Source organism: Bactrocera oleae, chromosome 3, assembly GCF_042242935.1.
Source record: "Bactrocera oleae isolate idBacOlea1 chromosome 3, idBacOlea1, whole genome shotgun sequence".
Classification (NCBI taxonomy): Eukaryota; Metazoa; Arthropoda; class Insecta; order Diptera; family Tephritidae; genus Bactrocera; species Bactrocera oleae.
Genome location: NC_091537.1, coordinates 18,020,818 through 18,047,592, shown reverse-complemented (window position 1 = coordinate 18,047,592; position 26,775 = coordinate 18,020,818). Strand labels below are relative to the sequence as shown.

The 26,775-nt window shown below is 32.5% G+C and overlaps 1 protein-coding gene across 3 annotated transcripts in view; it reads left to right on the top strand.

Moving 5' to 3' along the window:
• Positions 1 to 8,337: 8,337 nt before the first annotated feature.
• Positions 8,338 to 26,775, top strand: part of dac (dachshund family transcription factor) — a 60,810-nt gene continuing 42,372 nt past the window's right edge. For all 3 annotated transcript variants that reach the window (XM_036366841.2, XM_014247634.3, XM_070106170.1), the window contains exons 1-3: positions 8,338 to 8,651; positions 14,200 to 15,612; positions 24,456 to 24,482. In XM_036366841.2, the coding sequence (XP_036222734.2) occupies positions 14,459 to 15,612; positions 24,456 to 24,482 (1,181 nt within the window). In that variant the 5' untranslated portion in view covers positions 8,338 to 8,651; positions 14,200 to 14,458. The remainder of the gene's footprint in view (positions 8,652 to 14,199; positions 15,613 to 24,455; positions 24,483 to 26,775) is intronic.

Here is a 26,775-nt window from a genome sequence, read left to right as displayed (position 1 = left end):
AGCACCAACTATAAGTTTTATATAAAACAACAACCTTATATAATCTTTTACACGCTCATAGCTAGGTACATTTGTAAGTGTATGTGTGCACGAAAACAACTTAATCTGCAAAACCAAATAAAAAGCACACACAAACAGTAAAACAAAAGCAGAAATGAAAAACAGAATACTCTTTTAAGTACATATATATGTATTTATGTATAATCGTACATATATAGACAAGAATAAGTAAATAAAAATATCAAAAAATGGTTATTCAATGAGGAAATACTTACACGATTTCCGATTGGTCGGTACATTTGCTGAGAAGGCGCAACGAGTGGGTCGAGTGTGGGTAGGGGACACACAACGAAAGCTTCCAACGAAATATAAAGTGAATTAAAATGAAAATAAAGAAAGAAGAAACACTTCAATACGAATGTATGTACAGAACAACTATTTAGTTATTTGTGTATGTCAATATTAGGGTGTGCATTTTCACTGAAATTCTTTTTTAAATTTTATTTTTGGATAATTTACTAATCAAGTAAGGATATTCGATGAATACAATAGATAACTCAAATAGAAGTTATTATTCCGATATTTGAGAAAATTTAGTTTTTGTAAATATATTATATATTTGTGTTCTAGGCCTTGAAAACTCGGGAACGTTTGTTTGCTGAGAAGTAACCACTATTAGGAAAATACTTTTCTGACCGAATTTTGAGGATCAGAACTTTTTTCATTTAATATTTTGTTTATAAATTATTGAATATATTTTCTGCTGGAGTTATACTTGAAAATAATAATTTTGCGATTTTTTTCTAATTATATATATATATATATTATAGTGGTCCGATCTGAAATATATATTCGGAGATTGTAGCGTTGGCTTAGACAATAATCTATGTCAAATTTTGTGAATTTAGTTTGTCAAATAAGAAAGTTTTCAATACAAGAGCATTATATTGATCGATCGGTTTGTATTGCAGCTATATGCTATAGTTATTCGATCTGAACAATTTCTTTGGAGATTATAGCGCTGATTTAGGCAATAATTTGAACCGAATTTTGTGGAAATATTTTGTCAATTAAAAAGTTTTCCATACAAGAACTTGATTTTGATCGATCAGCTTTTATAGCAGCTATATACTATAGCTATCTGATATTGGGTTTACCGACAAAAGAGCAGCTTTTATTATCTCAAAAGCTGGGAGACTAGTTCGCATATATACAGCTAGATGCACAAGCAGGCGGACATGGCTTAATAGATTCAAATTGTCAAGCTGATTATTTATATATATATTTTATAGAGTCTCCAATGTTTCTTTCTGGGTACTACAAACATCGTGGCAAACTAAATATAACCTGTTCATAGCATAAAAAATATGTATACAAGCACAAAGGGACTACCCTAATGTTTTGTATATGTCATTTTCATTTACAAGTATTTAGTATATACACATAAGGACTAAAACTATACCATTGAAATTGTGATTGTCGGGTACGAAGTGACAGTATTTAAAAACAAAATGGTGGCAAAGGTTCACACAGTTTCCCTAAAAACATACATAAGTATGTACCTATGAGTTGTAGGGAGATAATGTTAAATTGCTAGTTGACATTAGCTTATGCTAAGAACGAATGCACGAGCTTATCTTACACTAACAATACATATTAAACTAACGGTATAAACGAATTATACATCGGCATATTTAACTGATTTGAGAACTCTCTGCCTAAGGGAGACACTATGATGCCGAGTTTAAAGCCTCCATAGCCATTTTCAAATTTAAATTAGGTTCCTCTTGAACAATAAGGTTGCCACGGTGTGCGCATTCATATTTAAACACATATACACATGTACATACATACTCGTACATATATACAGAACATAACATAGCGTGTTATATTATTAAAAATATAGGAATAAGGGAAATGAAAAGAAAATGTGCGGTAGTTTTATTTGTGTAAAAGCAGAAGTACTTGTACATATATATATACACATATATACCTACTTATTTAAGAAAATAAAAACAGCAACCAATAGTATATACAACACCACCGAGATATAGAGAGCAAGCGAAGCGATTTTAGCGCGACACCACCTCCTAGCAATATTGCCATCTCATTCAGAATACAATCAAAATTGGCAAGAAAAGAAATTAAAATAAAATAAATAGCACAAAAGCTGCAGCAAGACGCGGGCACAATTGTGCGCTACAAATACACATACAACATACGTCAATACACATCCCTACAAATGTAATGTCAAAGTGAGACTGTGAAACTATGAGACTATGCGAATAACCATTAGGCGCTGGGCGGTGGGTGGCAGGCAAAAGCGATTGACAGACGAACACAAACCGACTTACGACTCGTATATTTGTTGGGGTTGTAAAAATACATACATACATATTAATATATGTATATAAATATGAAATAGGGAATACGAGTTGCGATTTTAATGTACAAATGTTTGGTTGCTGTTTGTTGCTGCAACGAAAGCTCCCCAAAATATTCGTTTGTTGTTGCAAGAATAATATGTATGTAGGTAGACCGATATGGCACCGACTACAGATGTTGTTGGTTACGCCGAAGAGCGAGAGAGTGCTTTCCCGCAGCCGAAGGCTGCACACTCAAGTAACGCTATCGTACGATAGTAAACGGAACTTACGCCAGCGCCATTGTCATTGCCATCGCCATCTCGTTCGCACAAGTATTTGGAAAAGGAAAAACTCAATTTGTCATTTGCTTTTTTAATTTAAATATTAAAATGTTTTCCCAATAAATGTGAGCAGCGGCGACGACGGCGCCGACTGTCTGTCTCTACTGCGCCTGGGTGTAGGTACATCATATACCAAAGCCGTGTGTGTGTGATGAAATATGTAATTGTAGGGTTGTTATGTGCAAGGATAATGGAAAGCTGTGTGCATTCAAATAGTTGCGTTATGCGCAATATGTGAAATGTTAACTTTACAATTGGGAATCTAGTATGCCAACATTGTTCTAATTCTAATTCGAAATTGATTATAATTAAATTAAATATTAATAATTTTAGTAATTAAAAAAATAAATAAATTTTATAAAGAAAAGATTAGTAAAGCACCCTGTGAGTTCTTTAGCACTATTTATAATTTTAGATGAAACTTTTAAAATAAGAAAAATAATAACTAGTGAATATACTTATATGTATTATTTTCTGATTTCTAAGGGGTCACCTACCTTCACGGTTTGAAATTTTTTTTTGTATATTTTGTATATTACCAAAATTAGGAAATTGCCCTATTATTTGTTGCATTTGAGTGAAACTATATTAGCTAAAAGCCCCTCAAGCCCTGACTATTCTCAATACGTTTAGATATACGGCGTTTTCACACAAGTAGTGATGTTTTAAGGCATGATTCGGACAAAACTATAAAAAACATTCCAAATTTGTTATTCACAAAATATCCACTTTGTTTAGACACAAGCTTTTTGTATTTTTTTGTAATTTTGTAATTTACAAAGATTTAAATATATGGTACACCTTTTTTTTTTGGTTTCAAAGTTCTAATATATAATATTACCAAGGCAGTGGTGTATTCAAGGACGCTTCAAAGGCAATGTTAAAAACAAAATTTTTTTTTCTATATTTATGTGACAAATAGGCATCAAAAAATACGAACTAGAGCTTTGGCTTTGCCAATACTGTATAATTGTTAAAAAGAACAGTTTCCACCGATGGTAGAGGTACCTCATCTTCAAAAAGTAGCAAATACATATTACGCTGCAAGGGTTACTTGTAACTACTACATTTTTCAAGCTAAAATTAGTATTTTATTAAACCTTTAAAGTGTAATGAATGTGGTATAATTCTAAAATAACTCAATAATAAAAACTTAAAGACAGTGAATAAATTACTTTAACATAAAAATAATTTAACCATGCGATTATATATCAATGAACAATACTGCATGTTCATTTACTCCTATACAATATATACGAATTCAGTTTCACTGACAGGGGGAGGAGCTCTAGCTCGGCAGGATTAATTTTTTGACAAACAATTGTCTTATACTATAGACACGACAAATAAATATATGTATATGCATATGAATGTGTATGTGTATATGTGTATAACATATGATATACATATGTATCTATATATATTGCTATATGTGTGAGAAATCATAAATACATATACAAAATATTTCATTAAAAAATCGTAATAATTGTCTTTACTTAGCAAATTTCTTCCGTTTATCTTAATACAATAAAATATATAAAGCTGCGCCCTGTTAATCCCTCTGCATTCAAACTGTGCGCAGAAACACCCCTTAATACCAATAACTCGGCAAATTCCTATACAATTGACATTTCTGGCGCCACTCGGCACAGAAAAAAAAAGAATGAAAACAACGCAAACGAAAATAGAAAAGTAATGTGAACTCGCAGAAACATTTGAAAGCAGAGAAGTAAATAAAAGCGCATGTTTATTGGTGCAGCCCACCTGCTCACCGTATGCCAGCAGAAATAAAAAGTAAACACCGCAAGGCATAGCGGCAACTGAGCATTGCGAGAGAGAGAGTAGAGTTGGTAATGCTATGCATGGGGCAGGCGTAGACAGCGTGTGCGACTGAAAGCACAACAGCCGTGCCCAACTATAGCCAGGTGCGAATGCGATGCCTGCGTTCGGGCACACGTCGTGCGTGTGGCTGTGTGCACTGTAGAAACGAAATGATATGCGAAATGAGTGTCTGGAAAAATAATGCAAAAGAAATGCAAACCAATAGAAAGAGTAAGAGCGACTGAGAGTAAAAATAAAGTAATAAAACAAATAGCAATCATATTCGAAACGGCAAATTGGAGAACAAATAGTAAATGCTGATTGTGTGTGTGTAGTGGTGAATTCGTATGCAAAGTTGGCGTCTTGAATGTAGTGGTACACGAACTGCAATTCAAATAGTTTTCGTATATTAATCACATATGTTTCATATTCATTTCGTTTCACAAATCGTTTAATGTTGTTTTCTTGTTTTTTTTTTGTTTGTGTTACAGTAATATGGTCTGCAGGCGCATTGCGTTTATTTGTATTTTTATTTTCATTTCTCAATCCACTGGCGTCCCTTAAAAAAACCACTGCTGCTTGGGTTTACGTATTTTTGTCTTTCTTCCACACTTGGCATACGTCTGTCAGAAGAGCAAACGAAGATTCTGCAGCAAATATTAAATGATATGTATAATTCATTTGTAAGCCCGCAGTGGAGTAATAAAACCCGGACGAGTGGCAGTAGCAGATCCTATGTCACAGTTGCAGTCGCCGTCGCTGCTTCTGCCACTGCTTCTATCTCTGCATCGTGCTTATCAACATCGCTGCTGCTGCTTTCTCTATTACAGCATCATCTGCAAAGAAGCAGACTTTGCTACTGCCTCAACCTCTAATTCTGTCTCTGTTGTCTTGCTTCGCCAGTAGCAGTTGCAGATATCATTGCCGTTCAATCGTTTTTCGTTGGTTCATTCGTTGATTTGTTATGTTTGGCTGGTTTTTTTTCTGTCTTCATGTAAATGTGCTTATTTAACTTATCGTTGCTCTCCCCAGCAGTGCAGGTTCTCATTCGATTCGGTTATTCCAAAGTGGGTTGGGTATTTACATAGGTATATAACTTATTTATATATGTATATACATATGTACGAATGTATGGTATGTAGGTGTGTACATGCATTTAGTTATATAAAATTACTGCTTTTTATAGTTTGAAACGTATGTATATACAGTTCAGCGCATTAAATTAGTATAACAGGTTCAATTAAAACAGAAAATAATTTGCAATTATTTTTTAACTTTGGCAAAACAGTTACAAATTTTTAAAATAAAGTAAATAATTAATGAGAAAAAATGAAACGACTGAGTGAACTGAACATTTTAAGGAGCAAGTCTGCTTTTACAGCCAAAAGAAATCGATTATTTACATATAGGTATACAGACATTCAAAAAAAAAACAAATGTATATTGATCGGATCATTTGTTTCGCGATAATTACTGACTATTGTAGGCCACAAGTTAGAAGGCTGTAACTCAAAAACTACTTAAAATATCGATTTAAAATTTAAGGATTATATTTTTCGAAATTTCATACTAGGTGTGCTCGTTAAGGGTTATATTCACTTGTGAATCTGAAAAAAATTCTCTTAATATTTGAATTTGATCCGATCATGGCCTGAAGCTACGATAACAAGAAGACAGTCTGTAAATGTACCGTTTTTTTTATTTGCTAATTAAAATGGCTCTTCAAAAAAGAAATTTAAAGAAAAACGTTTTTTTCTAATTTGCAAATAGAAATAACCCCTCTGTATTCAAATTTCCGACCTAAATATGTACATAAATATTTTGCTTGACGATGGATCGCAAAAAACTGCACAAAATGATAATAATTTTTTTTAAACTCCAATCTTGACGCGTCCTTGAATGCACTATTCCCGTTGCGACGTAGTTGACTCCTTGACAATAGTTTCTGAAGTTGGAAGCTATTAATTATCATTTTTTACTTAATGTTTAACCCCATTTATTACAAGACATAGACTCTTTTGAATATTTCAAAATCTGACAAAATTGCAGCGATTTAAAAAAAAGTACATTTGTTGGCCATGTTTTTCAAGCTAATATAGACTGTAAACGAAAAAAAAAAAATTGCAAAAGGCAGATTTCGAATATCTTTTATAGTTTTGTCAGAAAGGTGTCAAAACTGAAAAAGCTACTTTTGGAGAAACACATTTAAAACTGATTGAGCGAGTGAATAGTGAACCCACATTATTTATTTATAGTGCATGTTTATAGTTGTGCAAAAATAAAAATTCGATTTTTTCAAATCGTGAAAGTAGACGAACGCTTTGAGTATGAAAGGAGTTATAACCAAACCTATTAATTTTTTTTTAAATTTTTTCCCGCCAAGGCGGAGGACCTTCGCGTTACAATTAAAAACTCATACTTGCAGAGACTTTCTTAGAGGTGTCTATTGGCCAATTTTTCAGAGTGGCAACCGAAAAAAAATTCGCACCCACCCTAATGTATGTATATACATATATACATTAAAAAAATTGTTAAACACATAATATCCTACCCAAAATCCAACTGCAAATACAAATGAAAACAACCTTAAAATCTATCTTTACAGTTATTTTCTACAGTTGCTATCTCATATTTCTTTAAATTTCTATAGCAATGTGCAAGCCATTTGACTTGGCGCCCAATTGGGGTTGCAAATCCACACAATCTCAGTTAAACGTTATAATTATGTATATACCCGTAAGGCCCGAAGTATTGTCATTTCAATCACATTGTTGTATTGTATAAATACAATTCGTTACTTGTGGTAATTTTGTTTTCGTTCCGATTCCATTTCAAATGCTATTACAACTGTTTATTTGTTGTTACATTCGCTATCTCGCACTCGCGCACATAGTGCGGCTATATTTTGCCACCATACAAACAAACACACACAGGCTCACATGCAATTGAAACGCGTACGCCCATCTGCCATGCCAACTACCATATATATATATAAATATATTTATATTTCTATTCTCATTCTCATGGCTGTCTCGCATTCCCATTCGTACACTGGCAATTCGTATTCACAATTCACACATTCGTATTCCTTTTCATACACACATGCATACATACACATACAATACACATTCACAGTTGTCGTAACGAGCATAGAGCGATACGAATCGTTCGCAATGCAATCGTAGTGTCACAACAACACATCAACAAATGTGCAAAGCAAACACAAGTAAACAAGCAGCAAGCAGCAGCCACACATTTTTCGCTACCTGCCTGCTCGCTTGCCACAGGGAACGCAACATAACAACTTTACACCTCTCCCCAAATGAATCCACGTTGATTTCTCTATACACCAACTCCAACAGGAGTTTTTTTGCCTGCCATGCGCTCACCTCTACACCACTTCACTCCACCATTTTTGCTCCCCTCCACAAACGCACTCATTACAGCAAACAAATGCCACAAACGTACTCGCATGCTCAACTTCAATCCCCTCTAACCACTTGAATATACGAATGCTGTATGCACATCCATACATACATATATAACAGCCGCAATTACAAATACACGCATCCATATGTTTGTCTGTATGTATGTACGTAGCAATGCAAACACACAGTTACAGCTACAGCTACAGCTACACTGCAACCATTTCACAAAATATACAGTTGCAGATACAATTGGGGAAATCTGTATGTACATGTCTGTTTTGTGTTGTTGTTGTTGTTGTACAGCGTCGCTCATGCTCGCGCAACGGCAGCCAGCACACATTTCAAATCGGTTTCATTACGAATTTGTCATTCGTAAGCGAAGGTAATGCAATAAAAATTTTGCTGTGCGCGCTACTCAACAACTCGTTCTACTCGTCTTGGTCGCGTCGCGTTGCGTTGCCATTGCCACTGTCGCACGTTCGTGGCATGTGTTTCGTTCGTTCGTTTGACTTGCTAGTGTAAGCAATTTGGTTATTCGGTTCATGTTGTGAGTTATCGTTGTTAGGCACGGTGTTGTAGCAATGCATTGAGTATTGTGTGTGTGTGTGCGCGTTGATATTGTTGTGCTGTGTTTGCCGTCGCCAATAGGCGGCATTTGTCAAGTGAGCGGTGTCGGCAACAGCAACTGACAAATGGTAATCGGTCGGTGTTAGTGCGGTTTTTATTTAATTCGATTTACGTTGAAACAAAAAATATATCCAAATTAATAGGTGTGTTTGCGAATTTGATAAAACTGTTGGAAACTTATATAGAAAACAATATAGTGACACAAATATATAAAATATATGAGAAAATCAAAAACAAATTTCAAATTGGCATAAAGGAAAATATACAAAAAATTATAAGTTATTCATCAGACATAAAAAATATAAAAATTATTAGTAATGTATATAAAATATTTCAAAGACCAAAAACTAGTAATGAATACTAATTTTTAACTAGCGAAAAAGCAATAATAAATTTAAAAAAATTTATTTTTTAATATTTTAAAATCAATTATAATAAAAATAAAGAAACCTTATAATCATTAAAATCAAAAAAGCAATTAATTTCTATTAAAAATATTGAATTTTCAAAGCATATAACATAATAATGAAATATAAATTAACAAAGAGTTAGTAAGAGGGGAAAACACAGTAAAAGAATTAAAAAAAAATAATAATAAATATAAAAATAACTGCTTTATCAATTCTTCTAAAATTTTAAGTGTATAGTTATATTGTACATATTTTAAGAAAACACAAAAAAAATTTTGTAGAAAAAATTGAATATTTTTTCATCGCCGACGGCGCAAAGAAAAAGGTTCTCCACTGCTGCAGTGAATCCGGCTTGCTCCGCTGATGATATCAAGCAAAAAATTTTCTACTAGAAGATATTTTCCGTACAATAACCTACGGTGGAAAAAAATCAAAACTTGACAAAATGGCACCGTTTTTTACAATTGAACTTTACCCAAAAATAGTTGTTCGTTTTTGGCCTGACAAAATTCGATTTTTGATCAGGACAAAAACAGGTAGGTCGTTGCATAGAGAATTATTTATATAACTTTCATAAATATATTAATAGTCAGATAGTTTGCCTCCGAGTAATCACTCAAACAAATTCGAAAAATGATGTTTCGAGGAAAGCGCATTTAAAGATAAATTGTTAGAGCTGATTGAACTGAGCGGTTAGACTTTAGAACGCTCAAACATTATTCGAGATATCGATTTAGGACTTCAGTGTATTACTTTTAAATGTTTGTCATATCGAAATATGATTATTGATGATATTTTAATTCACACTATGAATAGCCTTAGGTATTTCATGACAAAAGTGTTTGTATACTCACCGATATTTTTTTTATTTTTACGTAAATATTCCCCAAAAACTCAGAATACCTAAAATTTAGTTAAAAAGAATATAAGTATATTTGATAATGAATAGAAATATGAAACCCTTTTTTGAGGCAGATAATAAATAAAAAGATTTTCAGTAATTTGTAACTCTGAGCTAATAATAATAATCATCATAATCATTAGAAATGATATAAAATATAGTCCAATGACAGAATTGAAGTAAATTCAATCAAAATAATTAATGTCTTTCATTGTCATAATCAACTCTTACTTTAAGAAACAAAATATGGTTTTATAAATAGAAATATAACTAACTAGTAAAATAAATAAATAAATATGTGTAAGAGTACCTCTGAAATTCATCATCTGTCACAAAAGCTATATTAATAATTTAACTATTACATTTTATAATAATTGTTTAAAAAGAATAACGCCATCGCTGAATTTCAGATTTCTAAAAATTAAAGCATATAAAAGTTGTGCATCAATAAAAATCTATGAATTCCTTTGGAGTTAGAAATTATTAGTTTTAATGATTGCACTCACAAATCTAAAAATATATATTTCCGCCAAACATAGGTACATACATATACATACATACGTATGTATAACCATAACATTAATTTAAAAAATTCTTTAAATAAATTCAAAACAATTTCTGATAAAAAAAAATTTAAAGCAAAAAATAATTATAACAATCACTATTTTAATTTCATTAGGAATTTCAACAGTAAAAAATAAATCAGAACAAAGTAAATTTTAATAATCGATAACAATTATAAATATTTTATCGCTATTGAGAATATCGACAATCAAAAATAAATACGAAGACAGTAAATTGTAATAATCAATAATAATTTGTTAACTTCACACCTTCTTTATAAAATCCAAACTAAGCTTATCAATGTTTAGTAAGTCAACAAACCAACAATTTTACTCACACAACAGTCAGTGACAAATCAAAGTCGAATGCAATAAAAAAACAAACAAAAAAAATAGCAACAACAATAGCATCAATACACAGCCAATACCAAGCTTATGGCAATCTAACGCAGTTGCCGAATAAGCGAGCTCCAAAACGAAAATACCCTACAGGCTGCTTCACACACGGTTTGCAAACCAACACCTCCATCCAAATATATATGCATATACATATTTATATAAATAAATACATACATATGTATTCCAATTCCAATTGTAATCCCAACAACCAAACGAAAACCACCCCAAACTCTCAACACAGCACTTTGATTCCTTATACTACCAACAACAATTTTAAAATAAAAAAAATATTACAACCTCAACCATTTCCCCTCTTCAATTTAACATAATGCGTTTCGTTGCCGCACATGAATCGAATCGACCCGAAATGAATCGATGCGACAACCGCCGCGCAGCAATCACAATCATTTCTCCCATTTCCGACGCAACTGATTGAATGTCATTTCTCGCTGTCGCAGCCGCTGCTAGCGTCGCAGTCATACACAACGCTGTCGATGTTAAATAAACGACGTTGTCGTCGTCGTCGTTATCGTTGTCGTTGTTGCCATCGTCCTCGTCGCCAACGTCGTCGTCCACGCCAGCAGTTGTCGTATTTTTCTTCTATCAAATTTCATTTTTTCGTTTCGGTTCCTTCTGCAATTGCGATTGTGTATGTAATGTAATTGTTGTTTGTCCCTGCTCGTTTGTTGTTGGTGATTTGTGAGTGTGGGTATATTCGCGTATTTTCCCCACATTTGCCATTTCATTGCTATTACTGTTGTTGTTGCTGCTATTGCTGTTGCTACTGCCTTTGACTGTTTGCTGATTGTATATTTGGGCGGCGCACTACGCGTCTATTTACTAACTAGTAGATATGTGAGTGGGTATTGTATTTGTATTCGGCATCGCAATCGCATTCGTATTCGCCGTGTGTTTCTGTGACTGTCTGCAATCATTTGTCCTCTCATACGCGCAGTGACACGCCGACGGTGCGGTAGTTAAATATTAAATGCGGTAAATTCGGTAGTAGTTTCGGTTATACGTTATTAGTGATTAACTAATATTACAAACAAACTAATAACTATTGCTGTTTAATATTGAAACGAATCGCGTCAATTTATTATTTGGATTTATAGTGTATTTGTGATTTTAGAAAATTGTGTTGTTTTTATGCGTGAGTAATAATTGTGTGTGGTAAAAAAGTATTAGAAATTAAAGTACAATGTCAAATAATTAAAAACATTAATTTAATTAATTCATAACAAACAGCCTTATTACTTTTTTATAATAAGTAATATATTATAATATGTAAATTAATAATAAAATAACAATGTTAAATAATTCAAAACATACATTTGAATATATAACAAAATAATAACTTAAAAAAAATAATATTTTACAATAAATAAACGGTCGAAGAACAAATTTTAATTTATGCGGTTTTAGTAAACTTAATTAAATATTATTTAACGGCAATGAAAAATCTATGAACTGATTGTGCTTGTGCTTTTAATTCAGAAACAGATAACTGGTGTTTTGACATATCTATAATATTTGTACTATGTTGTTTTGTCCATTATAATAACTTTTTAACAGAGAACTAAAATTCAAAATATTTTAGTGTGATAAATAACTAAATAATTTTTTTGTGATTACTATTAGTTTATAATATGAAAAGAAATTGAATAAATCTTGGAAACCTCATAGAATAAAATATGTGCATAATTTAATATAAATTATTGCAGAAATAAATTAGGATTTTTTGTGTAATTCAATATATGCAGAAGTATACTTTGATTTCGTTGAAAAAAAACGTATCTAAACTGCTTTAAAAAAAATAGTTTGTTGATAAAGAAATCAAAATCAAAGTATACTTTGGTTTTATTGATAAAATACTTATTTAAACTGCTTGAAAAAAAGTTATTTTATTGAAAAAAATCAAAAATTTTGTGAATAGAAAAATTTATCTAAATTGCTTTAAAAAATATTTTTTTTATTATATTAAAAATCTACTTCGAGAATTACACTATTAAAAAAAATTATTTTCTGTTAAACAATTTTCTATTTAAAATTTTTTTTTTAACATTTGAAATTAAATAGTTGTTATAGTGGCATTGTAAAGTATATACCAGTGTACTTTTTAATACTATGAAAAAATAAAAATTTTCTTTAAAGCAATTTGGAGCAGAAGGCAAATTTTAATGCAATGTTTTCTTATATACATTTATGAGTACGGAGCTTGGTAAACATAAAAATTGAAAGCCTTGGCAACATATTCCTCGTTATTTTAGTGCGTTAAATAAAGTTTTGAAATTGGTTAAGTGCTTTTAAACTTAAGCTCTGCAGCACTCGAAAATTTTCTTAGTTTTGATAGAAATTTTACATAAAAAACCGTTGCTTAAAAGATTTATGATACAAACTTTTTATTAAAAATGTACGGTGTTCGTCTTCAATGTATTTTAATATCTATATTTAAATACAATTCTAAGACATAGTTTATATAAATTTTTAGAAGCTGTAATATATTTTTATAATCTCAACAGAAAGAAACGCCAAAATATATTTATAAATGATTAGTGTGACGAGTTGATGTCCGTCTGTCAGTTTGCCCATCTAATTTTTGAGACATTGATATGAAATTTCGTACATGTTCTCTTCTTCCCAAGAAACTGCTCATTTATTGGAACTGCCGACTACAATGAGAAAACATATAGCTGTCATATAAACCAAAATGGACGATCAAAATCAAGTCCTTGTATGGAAAACTTTTTTATTTGGCAAAATATCTTCACGAAATTTGGCATAGATTATTGTCTATAATACCGCTACAATTTTCAAACATATTGTTCGAATCGGATCACTATAACATATTCACGTCGAAAACCTTAAAAATATTAAAATATATATTACTTATGCTATAAGAACTGCAGCTGTGAAGGTTGTTATAGCTTTGCTGTAGGCGAACTTAAGGTCCTTTGTTGTTCGTATTAAAATTTCGACAACCCTCTCAAAGGAATCATTAACGGTTTCTTTCGGCAAACTGTACTAACATATGTATTTTTTTCGGAAATCTAAAACTAAACTCAAACTTACAAGGCACTAGTTAAAAAATATTAAGTTATTGGATTATATTAGATTTCTGATATATCTAAATACTTTCTTCTATTGAATATTCAGCTTTTTTGCGTAAGCAGGAAGAAGTACTTGTAAAGTTCTTTGCTCTCTTTATACAATATAAACTGCATTCATTTTAAATAAAATATGTTATCTACTTTTTTGAAAGTTTTAGTGTATTAAAAAATATTTTTTTTAAATTCTGATTTATAATACAAATAAAAAGCTAGTAATTAATTCATTTCCACAGTGTCATAAATAACGCTCAAAAACACAAAACTTATAAGTTTAACACACACGCGCAAAAAAATAACTCAAATTAATTTGTGTGCTGTGAAGTGATATCGAAAAACAATAAATTGAAATACAAAAAAAAAACTCGTTTAAAGGTTTGCAACGCGCGTCCCCAAAAGTATAACAAATTAAATTAACACCAAAAAGTTGGAAAATTGTTAAATAACGGTTAAAAAGAAAAGCAAACATAGCTACAGTGTTGCATGTGACAAAGCATGGATTCTAACGCCACTGATGCACAATCGATCACAAGTGAACATAGTGTTGCCTCGTCTACCTCCTCCGCGCTGCATGGCACCGTATTAGCGGCTGTTAAGCGCGAACGTTCACCGACACCGGTTTCCAACAGCAAAACAATGAACACCATTTCAGTGGCCACCAATCTTACAAACAATAATCATAATAGTAATAACAATAACAACAACAATAATAATAACAATAGTCCACGTCACAACAAGCTGAGTCCCAGTTATCATCACAATAATAATAATAACAACAGCATACTGTTGGCGCACAGCATGAATCCGACAGCGCTGCTAATGCATCATCAGCAACAGCAGCAGCAACAACAACAACATCAACAACAACAACACCAGCACCAGCAGCAGCTGAACGGTTCACGTGATGGCAATAGCAGTCGCGGCGGCAGCGGTCCCGGCGGCAGTGGCGCTGGCTCGCTAAGCGGTAGCATAGGCGACGATCGTCCCTCTAACGGCCGCCTCTCGCATACCGGTCGCGGTTCAAGTTGCTCACCGGCCAGTTCACCAACACGCCATCCCAACGCCGTTAGTCCGGTGACATCGCTCAATCATACGATGATGCAACAAATGCAACAACAACACCATCAACTTAGTCCACCGCCACATGTGACGGGTGTGCCTACAGCGAATGGCCTGCCCGCTGGCTTACCACCACGCATGCCGCACGGTTTGCCACCACATTCGCTCGGCTTGCTCAACTCACTGCAAATGATGCATCATGCCTCGCCGCTGGAGCTGATGGCGGCCGCACATCATCATGTACCGCCGCGCTCCTACAATAGTCCGCCACCGATTTCCACATCGGATCCCAGCGCTAACGAATGCAAACTGGTCGAATATCGTGGCCAGAAAGTGGCCGCTTTCATTATCAGCGGCGATACGATGTTATGTCTGCCACAAGCTTTCGAATTATTCCTCAAACACTTGGTGGGCGGTCTGCATACGGTCTATACGAAACTGAAGCGTCTAGATATTGTACCGTTAGTGTGCAATGTAGAGCAAGTGCGTATATTACGCGGTCTCGGCGCCATACAACCGGGTGTTAATCGTTGTAAGCTGCTCGCCTGCAAGGACTTCGATATTCTCTACAGGGACTGTACGACTGCCAGGTAGGTGGTAGTTTTATGTGTTCATTATTGAAATACTGAAGCTGATTCGAAACTATCTCAAGTAATTTAAACTCAGGCCGGAGTAGCGTCACAATTTAAACGAAAATTTTAGAGTGAAAGTGAGCGTGATCATTTTTGTGTCATCTTAATCACTCGTTTTATTTTAAAATCACGTCTGGCTCAGATTACCTAAAATTAGGTTAGAGTGTTGCGCAGAGATGCTAAATTAGAGATTAACACTCAGAACAAGCTGAAATACAATTGTCGGAATTATTGCTAATATTTTTTGACGCATACGTTAGTTGCAAGAGGTAAACTCTTTGGAAGGTACATATGTGAGATTTATAAAGGTATGTCAGAGTTTGGTACGGTTTACGATACGTTAGCTCACTAAGTTGTTACTTCATTCCTATAAATTACTGTTTCTTCAAGAGAGAAGTCGACGCCTGTTTCAGTTATATGTACTAGATATACATTAGGAGAGGTATGTCTATATGTTTCTTTTTGTTTTACTGAAACCTTGTGCAAAGAAAATTTAGGTTGAGAATACATATATCACAACTCAAACCTATATACCCTTGGCAGCAGTCTTCTCAGCTTTCGGAGAGCAGTTAATGCCTTTTCTTTCTTTCAAATTCTTAAAAAGAAATCTCTATATTTAATTGTTTCTTCATTTGAATTATATTATTCTCTAATGATATGGAGATGGGATGGTCCCTGGCTCACTTCAATTAACCCTAAAACGCACGTTGGTAAAAAGAAAGCATAGGAATTAGCCGTGATTCAATAATTAGCATCACACCAGTAGATTAACATAGTTAAGCCATTTTCACAATGTAAAAGTTTAGTCCATAGGCTCATAGAAAAAATAAATTTTGATGATATGTTTATAATTATAGGAAAATTTTATAATAGGTATATACTCATATATACGAAATCCAAAAACTAAATATGAATTTGTTTAAATATATTTCCAGAGTCATTGTCAAACCTTACATAGGGATTTAGAAGATTCGTATTAATGTTAAGTCTAGTAAAAAGAAATCCATTATTTCATTAAATTGAAGATTTTATTTAGCATAGTTAGAATGATACAAATTAGGTCATATACGCACCGTTTTGTTTGATAGCTTCTTGGCATTTTGAAGTTAGTTTCATAATGCCACTCTTATAGAAGCCCTATTGGCGAAACATCTGGAGCTTCTCTTGAGGCGAATATTTCACTCGTGAAATCATTTGCCATAGACAAGAACAGGTAGTAATCGCTTGGAGCCAGGTCCAAACTATAAGGTGAATGAATGAGAACCATCCAACCAAACTTACCAAGCTTCTGGCGAGTCACTAGCGATGTGTTTCACTGGCGTTGGCTTTATGGAACACAATTGACCAAAACAGGCCGCTTCTGAGCGATTGCCTTTTTGTATTTTTCAGATGGTCCAATTTTTGAGAGTTTATGTATGAGTTAATAGGTGGTTTGTTGGAAAGCAGCTAATAGTAGATGATTTCCTGCTAATTTATCACATCTCATAAATCGCACTCATGTTTCATAATGACTAATTACCATAAATATAATAATAATATCTCAAAATGTAAAATATTTCTTATAACTTTTATTATTTGAGTAATAAAATTACTTCTTATAATATTTTACAATTTCGAAATCGGAAATTTAGAAATTTTTAAAACAACTTCCTTTCTTATTACTCAAAATGTTATATTGTAAATGTAGAGGCTAGCTGTTTTGTTTAATATCTCAATATCGAATCAAGGTTACATTACAATAAAATGTCTTTTACGAAAATCTTTAGTATCTTGATTTCGATCGTTCGGTTTGTATGATAGCTGTATGCTATATTGGCTCCATCTAAATAGTATGCTCGCAGATTGTAGCGCTGCCTCGTACTGTAAACCATTTTAAATTTTGGGAAGATATTTTGTAAATAAAAAAAATTCTCTATAAAAGAATTTAATTTTGATCGATCAGCTTGTATCGCAGCTATACCCTATAGTGGTCCGATATCGGTGGTTTTGACAATTGAGCAGTTCTTTGGGGAGAAAAGTAAGTGTGCTAAATTTCAGATCGATATCTCGAAAACTAAGGGACTCGTACGCGTATATACAGACACCCTGACGATCATGGCTAAATCAACCTAGCTCATCACGCTTATTATTTCTATATAGTTACATACTTTATAGGGTCTCCGATATTTCCTTCTGGGTGTTACAAACTTCGTGGCCAACTTAGGTTATATTAACGGTATAACAAATGGTGCTCAATGCTGCTCTAAATATGTAGCAGAGTACTCATGGCACGGAAAAGTAGGTATTGGAAAGTTTTCAACCGGAAAAACAGTTGACAGCGCACGCATGCCAGTTACATGGTCATACAAACTTGAAATTACAGTTGTAAAATAGTGCTAGTAAGTAATCTCTAAGAAATTTATATTTATTGAAGACTCGAACGAAACTATTGCAAAGGCTCTAATATATGTTTGTGAATATTTGCAAACATGAAGTTCTAGTTATTATTTTTAAAATAGTTGTATACAACATTTGGTTGCACAGATTGCGCAAACTAAAACGCTAAACAGCAATACACACGTACATACACACTTTCCTAATGTGAAAGTGTGTGCGTGTGTGTGGCTCGAAGTATGGTGGCATGCATAGAAAAGTCGTTTGCATTGCGTATTTCCGTTGGATGTCATCGCGAACGAGTGTCCAACCAAGCGATCGAAAAACTTTTGTGATTACCTGGCGAAAACATACCTACATATATGTATATACATACATATAGAACTCTGTATTGTTACTTAGCAAGCGAGCCGCACTCTACCACGAGTGGGCTTGCTTAAATCTCGCCTATATTAGGGCGTGTTTGGATGGAAGAACTTACCATATTTGTTTGTAGGTAGATATGCATACATACATATGTATGTATATACGTGTATATTTATGTGTGCATGACGCTCTGTTCATAGGCAATTGCATACTTTGACATTTAAAGACTTGCAATTGGTTTGCGCTTGCCATTTAAATAGCACATGTCGCATACATGGCGCGATTGCGATTGCGATTGTGTGTGTGCGTGTGTGTGTCTATGCGCGTGTGGCATAGCAGTGGAGGTAAATAAAAATATAATTAAAGTTCTATGCAGTTCTGCTCAACTCTATTTGCTTTGATTTGCTTAACGCACGCAATAGTGTGTGCACCACGCCTATTTGTGTTTTTGTTGCAATGTCTATGAGTAAATGTTGTTGTTTTTATTGATTCGCATTTTCATTTCTAACAAAGCGGAAACAGGAAATGAGAAAATTTCTTATGCAGTTCAAACGTTAATATATTGATACACATACATACATATATATATATGCATATTCTCCATAAGTAGAATAGTGCGTAGTTTGCGCTTTTTCTGTGCAACAACTTTAACAAAACAAAAGGCGGTGTAAAGTTCCTTAAGTAAGTTTTTAAAACAATTTATTTTATTTTTAAGACAAATGCGTTTCAGTTTAGATAAGTGCAAAGCTTTTATATATTAATAATTATATTTATATTGGTGTGTTTATTATTTTAAACTTTGAACGTTTATTTAAGAAAGACATGTAAAACATTGTCGATTTGATGCTATAACATTTTCTCATGTTTCTGGCAATTCGCGAATTCCATTCCAAAAGGAACTGCGTCGGCTTGGCATTCAAGAATTAATCCAACAACTTTTGATACCTTGTTCTGATGTGAACCGTATTCCAGTGAGGAAATGCTGCGACCGGAACAAATGGCAGGCAGAATCTGTGCCTATATAAAGCGATTGAGGCAGCTTTTCTCAGCCGCTGTTTTCCAAATTGTTTTTAACCGGTCTTGCAACATGAAGCTGAGCGCTGTTATGTTATGAAAGTTATTGCCTCGGCAATCACTCGCTTCAATTTGATGAGTAGTTGTCGGTAGCGTTCTTCATTAAAAACTTTATCTCGTTTTAGTAGCTATACAGCACGCCATTCCGATCCCACCGAATACATAGAGCATTGATTTGGCGTCCACGCTATTATAATATAATTTTGCCATTGATTTGGCTGGTTGATCAAGTTTGACACATGATTTCTTCAATTTAGGGTTGTCATAATGCATTCATTTTTCATCACCTGTCATAATCCGATGCAAAACCAAATTTGTTTTGTAGCGCTCAAGCAGCACTGCTGACATACGAAAGCGTCTTTCAACGTTTCTTGACTTCAATTCATATCTCACCCAATTTTTTGCTTTTGAATGCATTTCAATATAGAAATTTTTGTGTTTTGACTACATAAATATGTATAAGTCAGTATCGAAAGATTTTGAATTTATGTAATAATGGTTTGTTGGTGATAACAAATATAAGTGAAGTTGCCTCTTCGATAACTTCTGCATAACATTTATATCAAGTTAAGTAAATTTGGAAAATTTAAAAATAAAAAATTCCGCATTTGACCTTGCGCAGCTCTTCGGTTATGATTAAAAAAAAAAAAGTTCGAAAAACAAACTTCTTTAATCATAACCGATTTATTATACTTTACCATATAAAAAAAATGACCACAAACAAGTAAAATATTATATTTTTAAATTTTAATTTCATAAGAAGCCTTCGTTTAAAGTTATTTGGCACCGATCGATTTGATTTTGTTAAAGGGCCATTCTAGCCCTCTAAACAAGGCCTAACTTTTCAAAGTAATTCTACGTGAATTTATCCATTTCATATATTTGCGTGTACAAAAAATATATATATTGAAATTTTAATACAAAATGGCGGCTGTTAGCCCATCTTCGGAATCACTTTCTTCAACATATTTTTATTCTAGGCCTTGTGCTATATGAAACAAGAAAACTCGTTAACTTCGGCTGCACCCAAGCTATAATATACTTCACTGGTGCATTGCTTATTGCATAAAATGGTAAATTAAGATCTTTATAATGATTTTGATCGATCAGTTTGTAGGGCAGCTATATGTTATAGTGGTTCCATATCAGCGGTTCTGAAATATGAGCAGCTTCTTAGGGAGAAAAGGACGCGCGCAAAATTTCAGATCAATATCTCAAAAACTGAGGGCTGACACAAACGCTTCGACGCTACGGTGGATTAGGTAGGGACATTTTATTTCTTTCACTATTCTACAAACTTACTAATGTTTTTTGAAAAAAGTAGCTTGGTCTAAGTGAAACCTTTATTGGTCGGCTGACTTAAAAATTTGTTTTCTAATTCAATTCATCTTGAAAATATTCTACAAATGTTCAACCTGATCTGTACAATAATTCTTACTACAAGTACATTATTATATCACCTTCTCACTCCGAATCTATGAATCTATTCTCAACCGGCCCTACATTTTGCCAACAATTTTTGATAGCAGCCACTTAACTGTGGTGAGCCGCAACATTAACTGCCGAACTCACTGTTCACAAATAGACAGACAGACGGATAGAGACCCCTTTAACTTAAAACACATTGGTTAATTTCATTACAACAACTAAGGCAACTAAATTGGCTTTTAGTAAGAACATAAACGAAACAACAAAAATGTTTTTCGAAAAAAGAAACAAAACCGTGTGGAAACGAAGGGTGAGGAGCTACAAGCATACATAAGTGTGTTAATAATTCAGTGCATCCCCAATAAAGGATAACAAAGGAACTTGACATGAGCCACATATACATACATACATGTATGCATTTATGTATGCAAACCAACAGAGCTAAGCTGCAAGGGCTACTGCAAACAAATATTATACCATATTTGGAGCAGGGTAGAAAAATAGTACTCGCAAAAAGTGTTTTGCAAAAATGTTCAAGGAAATTTCAAAAATGCGCAGAACACACATACATATTTACATATATGTTCATTCAGTTGCACATATATACACATGTATGACCGGCAAAGTTGTAGGTTATAATTACCCTTTCGCTTGGCCATTCGAAAGAGCCTTTTGGCTTCGTTGGGTCGTGCCTACGGTTCGTTTAGTACACGCCGCAAACGTGCTGCTCGCAGTGGGGCGCAATGGCAAGGCATGAAAACAACAACACATATGTATGAAAGCACGCCGGCTCACATGTAAATATTGTGTTTTTAATGTTCGGCCGAAGTAATGCGAACACATGTACTTACATATGTACATTTGCATGTACTTATTACAAATGTTTGTAAGCAAAAAATGCATCAGGTATATTTTGCAGTCCTTTGTTGTCGGCGGCGAGCCCTTTTTAGCCAATATTTAAGTCTCCCTGTCAACAGTTTACCACTTCTGTTATGACTGATCGAGCTTCACTCTAGTATTTGTAATTTTCTTGCAGTTTATGTGCATTTATCTGACAGCGCAATTGTAGTATGCATGTGTTTAATAATATGCTAACAATATAAGCAGGTTTAAGAATCTTTAGGCAGATATCAAAATGAGAGCGCAGGTCCTTTAAAAAATATTTTGGTTTCGGAATCATATTGGATAGTCCGAAATAACTTTTATTACGTAAAATAAAGATTATTGAATAGTCATTGAAGATTGAGTCTAAAGGATCCATACATGGATCTGATGAATTAATAATAATTTTTTGATGCTCGATAAAAAAAAATAAATAATAAATTTACTACCAGTTTTTCTTATGGTTTTTTATTGATTGCAAGATACTGCCAGAAAAATCTAGGTACCTCTTTAGTAAATTTTGGGTATTTTTGACGCTCGAAAAAATAATATTTTTTTTGCTAAAAATTTTTTAACAGTTCTTTATTTATTGCTTAATTCTTCTAAAAATATAAAAAAAACAAGAAAAAAAATTAATTTCGGTCGTAGCTATAATAACGCTAAAAAAAGTACAAAACATTCCTTACAAGAATTTGATTTTGATCAGCCAATTTGTAAGTCAGCTATATGCTATAGTGATCCGATCTGAATAATTTTTTCGAAGATTGCAACATTATCTTCGACAATCATCCATGCCAAATTTTTTGTAGATATCTTGTAACATTAAAACGTTTTCCATCTGAATCTTTTGATTTCATTTGTTCTGTTTGTAAGGCAGCCATATGCTATAGTGGTTCGATATTGGCGATTCCAACAAATTAGCAACTTTTTAGGGCGAAAAAGGCGTGTGCAAAATTTCAGATCGATATCTCATAAACTGAAGGACTAGTTCGCGTATATTCAGATAGAAAAACATGGCTAAACCGACTCAGCTCATCATGCTGTTCATTTATATATATTATACATACTTTTACTTTATAGGCTCTCTAAAGTTTCCTTCTGGGCGTTACAAACTTCGTGGCAAACTTAATATACCCGGTTAGGGAATAAATCCGTTATATCCTCTATCAGCAAATATGTCAGTATACGTAATGTTTAGAAACTGAAACATAAAATTTTCGAAATATCGCAAAATATAAATTTTTCAGTAAATTTTGTAACTTTTTCGATTTATTTGAAAATAGTAAAAATTAGATATGTGGAGTTTTTGTTGGTTTCTGTCATAAAAGGATCTCCAAAGTAATTTTATGCCAACAATTTATGCAGTAAATCGGTTGGTTAGAACTAAAGCTTTTTTACAAAACTTCGTAAATAGCTGTGTTAAGTTTTAAGTTAAGATTCGCCTGGCCGCATTGCCACGAAACTAAAATAGCTCAAAATTAAAAAAAAAATCCAATTTCGCAAAATCCTTTAGAGAAGATATTTTAAAATGGTAGGCACTTTTCTATAAGCACACCTTTTCTTACTAACTTGGTAAAAGAAAAAAAAATATTTTTTTGATTTTTAAAAAGGTGAGATCTTATATATATTAATTTTTAACTTGTGTGTACAAAATTAATAAAATATTTCTCTATTTTTTTCTGTCTTCGAAAAATTAATTCTTGGATGGCCATTCGTTTGTGCGCTTTTACAAAAAAGTAGCAGTATATACCTAAATGAAATTTTTTAGTTTTTGTATTTCGTTTGGCCTCCTTTATTTTTAATGTCTCTAAAAATTCTTTTTGACATAGAATCAGTCGGCCTTTGTAAGATTTCTGATCCAATCTCATACCAAGATTGACAAAGCGCATTTTTGAGTTTTAGAATTCAGTTGCTTTGTATATCGTTTGAGTAGACTTTACGAACAAGTATACCCCAATGGTGCTCGATAGGGTTACAATAGGGAATACATGCTGCCCATTATAGCAATTTAATGATTTTTGAAGCAAACCACGTTTGTTTTGAAAACTGCATGTTTTTGTTTTTTTTTTTATTTTGTGGGTATTTATTGGAATGGATCTGTTATACGGTGGCAACTCTTATATTGTGTATAATCGTAAAATTTCCATTAAAAGAACATCAGGAAGCTTTCTAGACAATTTTTTTCTTGATTTACTGTAATTTCTGGATGTTTGGAAGTATATATGTGAGTTAGTCTAGAATTTGCAAAATAATTGTAACAAATTTTCCAATTATACATAATTTGACTTGTTAAGAAATAATTTATAGTTAAGCAAGAGTATGAAATTAAGGCCTAAAATTCTCAAAAAAAAAAATTATATTGTTACACACATATATATATATATATACGAAAAAATATTACACAGTTATGTAATAATTTCAACACTTCTTCAGACAACAACGCCAATGCTCATACCAACATGCCATACATTTGAACTTAAATGCATATGTATATATAACATACTTACATCCATACATGCATACATTCATACATACATACATATATGTAGAACCCCATGACTACTTATAGCAAATTGTATTTGTAGCTGTAAAAATATGTAATAAACTCAAGTACATTTTTTCTTATGAAAACTCGGTCAATACATTACTTTTTTCTCTTTTCTCTTTTTTAATTGCAGATGCTTATCGATCAAGCCACCTGAGAGGTAAAAAAAAAAATAGCACATAAACATATCCCTTCCTTACAAACGTAAAAATAATGAATAATGAAAATAAAATGCTAAAAAATGCAAGAATTCCAATATCCAATTATTAGTCAATGCGCAAAAAAATAATTGCAATAAGTGCAACAACAACAACAAAGTGTAATGTAGAAGGAATGAAAAACATGTGACTGCACTTGAGCGTTTTTAGAGCGAGGAAAAAATATGAAATTACATTGAGCAACTAATTAGAAAATAACTGTAGAATATAAAAGAAGAAGAAAAAAAAACAGCAACAACAACAAAATGGTTTATGAAACACTTTTAAAAAGGAAACTTTGAAGAAGGGTGAGAAATATGGGGCAAAGGCGCATAACTGTCATAGCAACATGTACTAAATAACTGTTAAACGCGATTATTAAAAACTGCGGGTGTGGAATTTTTTTTCTAAAAATATGCAATCATGTGTTTTCAGAAAATGCAATTGTTAATACGAAATATGGCAGAAATTTGAAAATATCAATTTTTTTTAAGTTTTGTGCTGTCAGCAGGCGGGAAAGTGTATTGAGCAGAGCAAATAGAGCGGAAATGTTTGTTAGAATATGTGCTTATATAGGAAGATTGAAAAGAAATTTTTTTAGGAAATTCTGAATTATGTAAATGTGTGTATATAAATTTTTAGGGCGATTTTGTGGGTTTAAGCTTGGTAATGAATTTAGTCAAGCTAAAATTTGATTAGAAGCATACTTTTTAGAGCAACTGCACAAACATCCGAAGCAGATTAGCTTGAATAGGGGGTTTCGTTATTCTTAATTATTTTTGTATAATTTGTTGGTATAAATACTAGCGTGTAATCATAGAATTTTTATGAAATTCTTTTTTTTTTAATTTCTCGAGCATTGGTTTGGATGCTAGATGGAGTAGGAGGGCTTATGTGGTAATTAATATTTCTATCGAATTACTGAAGTAGTAAAAACTCAAGGAAAGGTATAATTAAAAATCCGATCAAAAAAATTTAAACATTGAACTATAATTTTCGTGAAATTTTTTAAATATTATTTTAAATAATATTTGGCAAAAATATAAAATTGAAAAACTCAGATAGGCTAATAATTTTGATTAGGGTGAATATTAATTAGTACAAAATAAATCCCAATCAAATTCAGAAATAATTTTAAAAAATTTAAAAAAATATTTAAAAAATGTAAAAAATTACAAAAAAGAAGTATTAACAATTGCCATAAATATGATTTCAAAATTTAAAACAACTTTAAAAAATAAAAAAAAAATTTTAAAAATTTAAAAATTAAAAAAAAAACTATGTAAAAAAATTTAGGTAGGCAGTAATATTTTCACAACCTAACATTTCACCTTAATTATTACTAATTTAATTGCTACCTTTCAAACTAATGCAAACAAAATAAATGTTTTTTATTAAAATACTCAAATTCACAGCAAAGTTTGGAGCGCTTCATTTTCAGTTCTGAGTCACTAAATAAACCATTTATTCATTGCGACGTTTTTGTGCTGTCAAGAACGTCTTGCATATACTTTTAAGAATATTTAATTTTTCTATAATAATTGAGTCATATGTCTGCTATTAAAATAGTTCAAAATTTTTTTTTTAATAATAAAGCTGACAAAATTTTTAATGTTGTAAGCAGTTGTAAGAATTTATCTCACTAACATTTTACCATACATATAAATATATTGTTTATATACACATCTATTTTTACAATCACTCTAAAACACTTCAGGCGCAAGTCATTTTTTCAAATACCTACATACATAAATTTATAATTTTATAAAACTTTGCTTGGTAAAAACAAATAAAAATACTGGATACCTTTGGAAAATTATCCCATCCGCAAACATATCCTTTTCCCAATTTACCTTTCAGACACCTCAAGTGGCAGTTGGTTAGCAATTTGTTTTTTAATTTTCCATATACAACAATGTTTTTTTCTTTTTTTTTAATTTTTTTAAGCCTATAATTTAATTTATGTCTTTCATCAGCCAGTTATGCTTTTATATCAGCTTCTCCATGTTTTGTTGCCCATCAAAGGGCTGCCTGCCGCTTACACGCGACTGACCCAAATTGAGTTTGACAACGAATGGTAACTGTCAAATTGCTGTCAACTTTACATTGCATTACAAACAATTTGCTGTCCACCTACGCCATAGCTGTAGGCGATTTTGGCGTAGAACATTAAGGTGGTGCGCTTGCGTTCCAAAAAAAATGAGTTTTAAAGAGTTAGGCAATATATTTTTTAGTGGTTTTATCTAAATGTTTCTA